The following is an 8,910-nucleotide window of genomic DNA, read 5'->3' on the forward strand; positions in this document are numbered from 1 at the left end:
AAGTAACTCGACAGGGCCCGACATGACGAAATCGGCCCAAAAATATAAAGTTACAAAGATAATCCCTGAAAGAGAACTGAACAAGGTCCAAGAAAGAGGATTACCAAGTAACTCGACAGGGCCCGACATGATGAAGTCGGCCCAAAAATATAAAGTTACAAAGATAATCCATAAAAGAGACCTGAACAAAGGTCCAAGAAAGAGGATTACAAATTAACTCGACATGGCCCGACGTGATGAAGTCGGCCCGAAATATAAAGCTACAAAAGTAACCCCTAATAGAGGGTTACAAACAACAACTCGGACAAAAACCAACCTGAAGAAATCGGCAAACTCAGCATTTTAATTCCTAACAAAGACCTGAACAAAGTTCAAATAAAATGAATTGCTGAAAACAGCATCAGGCAAAGGAATTAAGTCGATCATATCAGACAGAGTTCCAACACTCCCAAAGCCTACAAAGATTCCAAGACAAGTGCAGACAGACATGATATAAAAACACAAAGTTATAATAATAGCCAGCTTCAGAGGCCACCAAGTTCAACCCAAAAAGCCTGGAAACTACTTTGTTTACCAAAATAAAAGTTGCTAAAACAGCAACTAAAAAAGTGTCAAAGGTCAGCAAAATAAAGAGTTCAAAAGCCCACAAGCCGGGCTATCTACACAAGTAATTACAAAAATCAGTTAAACACCCGAAGGCTTCTCGGCAGCATCAGCATAGGGTGAAGGAGCGCGAGTCTGGAGAGGCACTGCGTCCACTGTCCCGTCATCCCGATTCAATATTGGCAATCAAGATCTAATTCGGGATGAGCAGGAGCTGGAGAAGCTGACACAACAGAAGCTTCGGCGACAGGCTCAGAGGGAGGCTCAACATCATCATCATTAGGATCATCGGGGACAATCTTTCCCTCCTTTACAACATTATCCAAACTAAATAGAGCAAGGTCAACCTCCGGGGCAAGAACCCAAACCTGCTCCTTCAGGTTCTCATATGCAGCAGTTACGTTGCCTACAAGGTGACCCTGGAGCTCAGAATAATCAACCCGGGCCGACTCTAACCCCCATGAGACGCATCACTTCTCGGTAGGCCGTGACATAACTGTCTTTGTGCTTCAATGTCGTGTCCTCAGCCAACTGCACAGAAGCTGCCAAGGCAAGAGAGCTGGCCTTCTCCCCCTCCAACTCCTTCTCCAGTTTAGTCACCTTCACTTCGAGCTCCTCCTTCAGACCCTTCATCCGATCGAACTCTCGCTTAGCTTCCTCCATAAAGGCCTTGGTAGCATGCAGAGGAAGATTTTGAGCCGTTTGATACAGGGCAGCTCCCATATGGGCCATCTTAACACTGCTTCGAGTTATAAAATCTAAGTGATAAAGGAGAGAAACATCATCCATGGAGAGGGCACCATAAGGAGCAATCTGCTGGTTGACAAAGCCAATAGGGTCAAAATCAGGGGCATCCAAATTGAAAGGTTTAACGGTCCGAGGTCTTTTGGAAGGAATGACGGCAGAAGAAGAAACCACAATAGCAGTGGAAGACTGTGGAGGATCCACTAAACGAACCCGAGGAGTAGGGATCATTCTCCTCGGGCCAGGAGAACTCGGCACAGACGGCTTCAATGGGACCTGAGACGACCCTTCTCCATCCACCCGGGCCGAGGTGTTTTGAGCTGTAGTAGCTTTTCTCGCCTTTTTGAAGGCCTTCATTGCATCATTATTCTTGGCCATCTCTGAAAAAATGAAAAACAACAGTTTTACAGACTAGAAAAAAGGAGAAAAGGAAAAACAAGAAATAGTATATATCAAGTAATACCCAATGCATCTCAGACAAGGGAGTGGTCTCCCAAAGATTTTTTGGTATCCAGATGAGGAGGTTTCCCCCAAAGATCCTCCAAAACCGTCACAAAGGCCTGTTCGATCTCATCAAGCATTTTCCACGTATATCGGGATACTACTACATTCTGCTGCCAACACAAAGGGAAGGATGGCTCACCATTTGCTTCCAGGAAAAAGGGACGAGCTCCCTCAACGGCTCGAACCTTGAAAAAATAATTCTTGAAGTCCCTAAAGGACTCGTCATACATGGTAAAAACCTTATGCCCTTGCGCAGATCTAAAACAAACCCACGAGGCTTTCTTTTTTGAAGAAATCCCGGGCTTGGTTAAAACAAACAAATAAAAGAAAAGAGTTTGAGAAGGGGTAACATTCAATTCTTGACAAAGAAGTTGAAAAATCATAATAAAGCCCCAGGAGTTTGGATGAAGCTGGGACGGAGCTACATTACACGACTACAACAAGTCGGTCTCAAACGAAGTAAAGGGAAAAGTGATGTCCAACTGGCTGAAGAAATAGTCGTAAGCATAAAAGAAAAGGCGCTCCCCCTAGGTCAGGACAGGGAAGCAAACCCTCTCCTCTGAGTCAGGTGCCACCAAATCATAATTCTTCTCTTGATCTCTACTCTTACAGAGATGGTGATGTTTCCTAAGCTCCACACAGAATTCAGCATTGACCACAGAAACACACATTAAAACAAGGGAGTCCAACCAATCGGACATACCCTCAGGAACCTTAGAGGACGTCTCTACAATATTTTTGCGAGAAGACATAGCCAACTAGTCCTACAAACAAGAAAAGAAGATTGGATTACTAAAAACATCTCGGACGAAATCAAAACAACCCAGCCAGCACAGTCCAACACAGTACAAGCAGCAAAAGGAAACCCCAGGACCCACAGCAAAAAGGTCCAGCGGCATCCTTTGGAGGCAATCAGGGAACAAAGATTCAAGAAAATCTACAAGGCTAACGTCACAACAAAAACTCACAGCAAGAACAAAGAGAAACCCTTTCTCAGAAAGCAACATCCCAAAAAGAAAAAAGAAAGTCATTACCACCAGAAGGCCATCAAGAGAGCTACCTTCCAAAATTCACAGTTTTAGCTTATCAACAAAAGCAAAACAATGTGAAGAAAATCAAACGAGCCACCAAAAGAAAAAGTTTTTTTACGGGATTCATCAGCAAAGAGAGCTGTCAGAATGACGAAAAACATCAAAAGAGCAACCTTCCAGAAAAATAAGCAGGTTCATGCAGTTCACAAAAGAAGAAAAACAAGCAGTATGAACCCTAGAATACAGAGGGACCATCTCAACAGTAAGAAAAAACCCCCAAACAATAAACAAGCAGGCGCGCAGTGATACGAAAAGGATCAAACTTTCCAGCGTGTATTTAAAAATCAAAGCTTTATCAAAAATCGAAGGTAAAGCAACGAAAGAAGTAAGGGAGCAGAAAGCAGAACCAACCTGGAGAAAGGAGAAAAGCTTGGAAAGGCCGAAAGACGAAGCGATGAAAGACATTCCTCGAAGCAAAAGCATCAACAATTACCAAGAGACGTCACAGGAAGAAACACAAAAAAGCAAAACTTAGACGAAAATAGAAAGGGAGAACGAAAAGGGGAATTTACAGCAAAGGAGCAAGAGAAGAGAAACCGTTTTTGTGAAAAAGTTCAAAACGAACGAAGAGACGGAGCATTAAAAGAATTAATGAGGTCATTAAACCCTCGCGCATCCCAAAGTAGGGAGACGCGCGTTTTCAAAAGAATAAAATTCAAAAGAAACGTTCCGCATTCAAAGGAGAACTCTATAAAGAAGAAATCGACAAAATGCTCGAGTTCGGCTTCACCTGAGAAGGTCCGAAGTCCTACAGACTAAAGACTCGACCTCAAAAGGAAGACCAAGCTCGAGCAGGAGCACTGCTCATACCCTGGGTTGAGCTATCCGACCTGGGGTGTTCTACCGACAAAGCGACCGACCTCCTCAGGTCAAGACAATCTGACCTCTTCTCAAAGAATCGGCCAAACTACCAGGAAAGCCCAATAAAGGGCCCAAACAGAGGAACACGATCTGAATCCAAGGGCAGTCCAAGCCTGTAAAGATAAAGGCGGTTCCCTTAAAGATAAGATGACCTTGCTCAAAGATAAAGATAAGATAAGATAACTAACTTATCTTATCTAAGAAAGGTCGCTCTACACCATTATAAATACACTGGAGCACCCAGGTATAACTCATACTTTGATTCTACTCAATACCTGCTTAATACCCTTGCTAACTTAAGCATCGGAGTCCCTTGTTGGTACCACCACCCTCCAGTAACCAAGGATCAGCAGCATTGGCAGTCCAACAAGTTGGACGCGGCAGCTCCAGCCATCTCCTACACGCCGGACACGTCATCTCCAACCAGCACAGAAGATCTCGACCGAGATCGACCTACAGTTTCAGGTAACCCTTGGAACATAATCCACTGCCCCAAAGATGTTTGTGCTTGAGTATGAGGGCGGAAAAGGTGCCATGAATTCAATCCCTTATACATCAAACAACTCAATCTCGAGAATCCATTGCTATGGCATTTCATGATTGTGAGGGAGATTTACAACTCTCTGACACTTGTCACAGTTTTTTACAAATTCCCGTGAGTCTCTGAAGAGGGTCAGCCAGTAGAACCCACTCTGAAGAACCATGGTGGATGTTTTTTCTCCCCAAAGTGGCTTCCATACTCAGAACCGTGACAATGCCAGAGGATTTGTTGTGTTTCCTCGTCGGAGGCACAACATCTGATCATCCCATCCGAGCATCGCTTGAAAACGTAAGGTTCATCCCACAAGTAGTACTTAGCATCATGTAAAAGCTTTTTGACTTGTGGCTTAGTGTACTCCTTGGGGATGAACCTTATGGCCTTATAATTTGTAATGTCTGCAAATCATGAAGCCCTCTGAATCATAAAGAGCTGCTCATCCGAAAAGGTCTCAGTCACAACAGTGGGGGGGTGGTGTTCCTTCTTCAGGCTCAATCCTGGATAGATGGTTATCTACTTGATTCTCTGACCCTTTCTTGTCTCTAATCTCAATGTCAAATTCTTGAAGAGGTAGTATCCAGCTGATCAATCTTTGTTTAGAATCCTGCTTGGTTAGAAGGTACTTAAGAGCAGCATGGTTAGTAAAAACAATAACCCTGGAACCAAGTAAGTAGGATCTAAGCTTATCAATTGCATAGATAACAGCCAGTAATTCCTTCTCTGTAGTGGTGTAATTCTTTTGTGCATCACTCAAAACACGACTGGCATAGTAAATGACGTGCATAAGCTTGTCTTGCCTCTGTCCCAAGACAACTCTAATAGCATAATCACTGGCATCACACATTAGCTCAAATGGTAATTCCTAGTTGGAAGGGGCGATGATGGGTGCAGAGACAAGCTTTTCTTTTAAAGTTTCAAAGGCATGCAAGCATTCTTTGTCAAAAACAAAAGGAGTGTCAGCAACCAAAAGGTTGCTTAGAGGTTTAGCACTCTTAAAAAAATCATTTATAAACCTCCTGTAAAATTATGCATGTCCTAAGAAACTTCTTATTTCCTTAACATTAGTGGGTGGTGGTAATTTTTCAATTACTTCCACCTTGGCTTTATCAACCTCTATCCCTTTGTTTGAAATCTAATGACCAAGAACAATTCACTCAGTTACCATAAAGTGACATTTTTTTCCAGTTTAAAACTAAGTTTGTTTCTTGACATTGTTTCAAGACAAAGACTAGATGCTTAAGGCAAGAATTAAAAGAATTACCAAAAACATAGAAGTCATCCATAAATACCTCAATGAACTTTTCAACCATATCTAAGAAAATAGAAAGCATACACCTTTGAAAAGTCGCTAGGGCATTACAGAGTCTAAACGGCATCCTTCGGTAAGCAAATACTCCAAAGGGACAATTGAACACCGTCTTCTTCTGGTCTTGAGGGTCTACTATAGTTTGATTATAGCCAGAGTATCCATCTAAAAAGTAATAGAAAGCATGGCCGGCTACACTCTCAAGCATCTGATCAATGAAAGGTAAGGGGAAGTGATCCTTCCTTGTAGCATTATTGAGCTTCCTATAGTCAATACACATGCGCCATCTTGTGATAGTTCTTGTGTGGATAAGCTCATTCCTTTCATTCTAAATCATTGTCATTCCTCCTTTCTTGGGAACCACTTGTACTGGACTTACCCATGGGCTATCAGAAATAGGGTAAATAATTCCAGCTTCCTAGAACTTCATAACTTCCTTCTGGACAACTTCTTTCATGGTTAGATTCAATCGCCATTGCGGTTGCACAACTGGTTTAGCATCATCCTCAAGCAAGATCTTGTTCATACACTTGGTTGGACTGATCCCTTTTAAGTCATTAATGGTCCATCCAAGAGCTGTTTTGTGATTCTTGAGCACCTGAATCAGCACCTCCTCTTTCTCCTGTCTCAGGGAGGAATTATGATTACTGGATAAGTGTCTTTGTCACCTAGGAATATATACTTCAAGGATGGAGGCAAAGACTTCAAATCGAGCTTAGGAGGTCCTTCCTCACTACTAGGTGTGCAAAGCTTCTCCCTTTGATGTGCTGATCCATCAATTTCAAGCCAAGTGTCTTTAGGGGAGGACTCTAGAGCATCTTCAAGCTTGTCAGTTTCAAACACTTCTTCAACTAGAGGTTCAACGATATCAATTCTCATACATCCTTCAGGATCATCAGGATGTCGCAAAGCCTCTAAAACATTTAGCACAATCTCCTCTTCATTGACCCTTAGAGTTACTTCACCCTTCTGAACATCTATAAGGGCTCTTCCTGTGGCTAAGAAGGGTCTTCCAAGGATGATGGATGGATTCTTGTCCTCTTTTATATCCAATATCACAAAGTCAGCAGGGAAGATAAAAGACCCTACTTTCACAAGTAGATTCTCCACCACTCCAAAGGGGTACCTGATAGAACGGTCAGCAAGTTGGAGACAGATAAAGGTAGGCTTTACTTCATCAATTTGGAGCCTCCTTATCAATAATAATGGCATAAGGTTGATGCTAGCTCCAAGATCACACAAAGGCATCTGCATAGTGGTGTCTCCAATGGTACAAGGAATCACAAAACTCCCGGGATCCTGCAGTTTGTAACACCTTAACTTTTAGCAGGTCATTAACGTACTAAGAATGAGGCATTACTACTCTATTTTCCTTTTATTAGATATTTAATATTAAGCCTCTACACGTTAACTGGTAGATAATTTTTAAGAAAAATGAAATTCCTTTTAGTTTGGTATATACTTCAAGCTCAACTATGTCAGATAAACATATACTCACATAATTACTATTAATACATAATAATTATTTATACAAGACTTAAATACAAACCTACCCCTCTGTAAAAACACAACACTGTACAACATCAAGAGCAAGGGAAAATAAACCCAGAAGCAATTATCCAAACAAAGCTTCTATTCGTCCGTAGCTTTTCAATTAGCCATCCTGTTTGTACCTTTGAAAATATACTTTTTTAAAAACTTTGGGGTGAGAACAAAGTCACACGTTCTTAGTAGGGAACGAGAACGCCACAATAAACAGAGTAAATACATATAGTTAATTCATATCACAAAAGCATTTTCACTTTAAAAAGTTTTAAATTCCTTACTTTAAATCACGTACTTAGGCAAACTCTCAGTCATATTAACAACAAATGTCTTCAAAATAGACAATATGTGCATTAGCTTTAGTGTCAGTTTCCAAATGAATAAGAGGACGATTATACATTTCCATTGATTTTGCAATGGCAATGAGTGAAAGAGGACAAAGCCGAAGCTGCAAAGGACACCAACGTCAACGCCAATGCTGCAGATACAAGTACATGGTAGGAAGAGAGCGAGATATCAGATTAGCGAGAATACCTAGACAAAATGGTGCCACTACTGGAGGACGAAGATGCCATTACGGTGATGCTACCGGAGGATGAACGCAATGCATTGTTGGGATGACAAAGACGCTGTTGAGAACGGCGTAGATGAAGGCGCTCCTTGGAATGATAGATTCTGGCAGAGACAGAGGGAGGGCGAGAAAGTAGCAGCGGCAATGGTGGGAGAAGAGGTTATGGCCTTTGGAAGTTGAAGATGAGGAGAAGGTGGCACTGTTCTTTTGAGAAGAGAAAAGGAGGATGCTAAATGTGTGAACCTAGTTCCTAATTTAATGATATATCAAATTTTAATAATTAAAAAAATTATGCCAACCCACAGGGCTGCCCTGTCCCACCAAAGCCCATAGGTTCGATGGCGTGGGTTAAGTGGGATTTTGAAATATGGCAGGTTCAAAATCTCAGCCCAGCCCATTCTTTTTGGCAGGTTTGGCGAGTTAGCCCAGCAAGTTTGACCCATTTTGCGACCCTTACGCTTTTTAGACGCATGTTCTTCGTAAGTGTCATCAACTTGCAACTATTCCAAATGTATGATAAATTAATTGTTGCATGCATTCACAATTTCCTATATAGTCCATTTGGGTATATATCATGGGTAATATTTGTCTAAAATCACCATCAAACACATTTGTCTTCCTTCCAAATGGATGTTTCTTGCTTCTTAAATTGTTGAACCTTAAAATGTCACGCATTGTCCTATGAGGAGCTTCTATACAATGTCTATTTACCATATATAGGAGCTTCATCCCATATTATGAGCTTGGTCTTAGTTAGAAAATCAGCTAATGAACTTTCTTGTTTTATATTGCATGTGAAAGCTCATCGAGATTTAGGGGGATTACAAATCATGAATGAGCTATTTTGCCACAAAGTAGTAGTAAAGATGCTATCCACTTGATGCAACGGACAATACTATTTGACCTTCAGATCTTAACCCAAATGCTAATGTCTTCCATATAAATATCTTTCATGTACCACCATATCTATATAAGAAGAAAACTCCACTTTTTTTTCTGTTAATGACATCCATAACTTGTTTGTATACACTTTTTTTGCTCATCAGTTAGACAGTTGAATATTGTGCTAATCCGAGAGTTGACCTCTATCACAACGAAGCTCATCACATATTAGTCGATTGACTCCTTGACGAGAGGACTTTTGCTA

The 8,910-nt window shown here is 41.4% G+C and overlaps 2 protein-coding genes across 2 annotated transcripts; both read right to left on the reverse strand.

Moving 5' to 3' along the window:
* Positions 1–4,476: 4,476 nt before the first annotated feature.
* Positions 4,477–5,927, reverse strand: LOC110273630 (uncharacterized). Its single transcript, XM_021126849.1, has 2 exons — positions 5,702–5,927; positions 4,477–4,739 (listed from the first exon to the last, which is right to left on the reverse strand). The coding sequence occupies exons 1-2, from the start codon at positions 5,925–5,927 to the stop codon at positions 4,477–4,479; spliced, it is 489 nt and encodes a 162-aa protein (XP_020982508.1).
* Positions 5,928–6,274: 347 nt separating this feature from the next.
* Positions 6,275–7,767, reverse strand: LOC107459426 (uncharacterized). The gene is made up of 4 exons (XM_016077658.1): positions 7,727–7,767; positions 7,488–7,670; positions 7,201–7,204; positions 6,275–6,946 (listed from the first exon to the last, which is right to left on the reverse strand). The coding sequence occupies exons 1-4, from the start codon at positions 7,765–7,767 to the stop codon at positions 6,275–6,277; spliced, it is 900 nt and encodes a 299-aa protein (XP_015933144.1).
* Between the last annotated feature and the right edge of the window lie 1,143 nt (positions 7,768–8,910).

The sequence above is a fragment of the Arachis duranensis genome, chromosome 7 (assembly GCF_000817695.3).
Source record: "Arachis duranensis cultivar V14167 chromosome 7, aradu.V14167.gnm2.J7QH, whole genome shotgun sequence".
Classification (NCBI taxonomy): domain Eukaryota; kingdom Viridiplantae; phylum Streptophyta; class Magnoliopsida; order Fabales; family Fabaceae; genus Arachis; species Arachis duranensis.

Bases quoted from the DNA above. Each gene is read 5' to 3' on its own strand.
- LOC110273630 (XM_021126849.1), bottom strand. From the start codon at position 5,927: ATGTGTATTGACTATAGGAAGCTCAATAATGCTACAAGGAAGGATCAC. The intron at 4,740-5,701 runs GTAATGCCCTAG...CATGATTTGCAG, and splicing joins AAGGATGCCGTTTAGACTCT to ACATTACAAATTATAAGGCC.
- LOC107459426 (XM_016077658.1), bottom strand. From the start codon at position 7,767: ATGGCATCTTCGTCCTCCAGTAGTGGCACCATTTTGTCTAG. The intron at 7,671-7,726 runs GTATTCTCGCTA...TTGTATCTGCAG, and splicing joins AGTGGCACCATTTTGTCTAG to CATTGGCGTTGACGTTGGTG.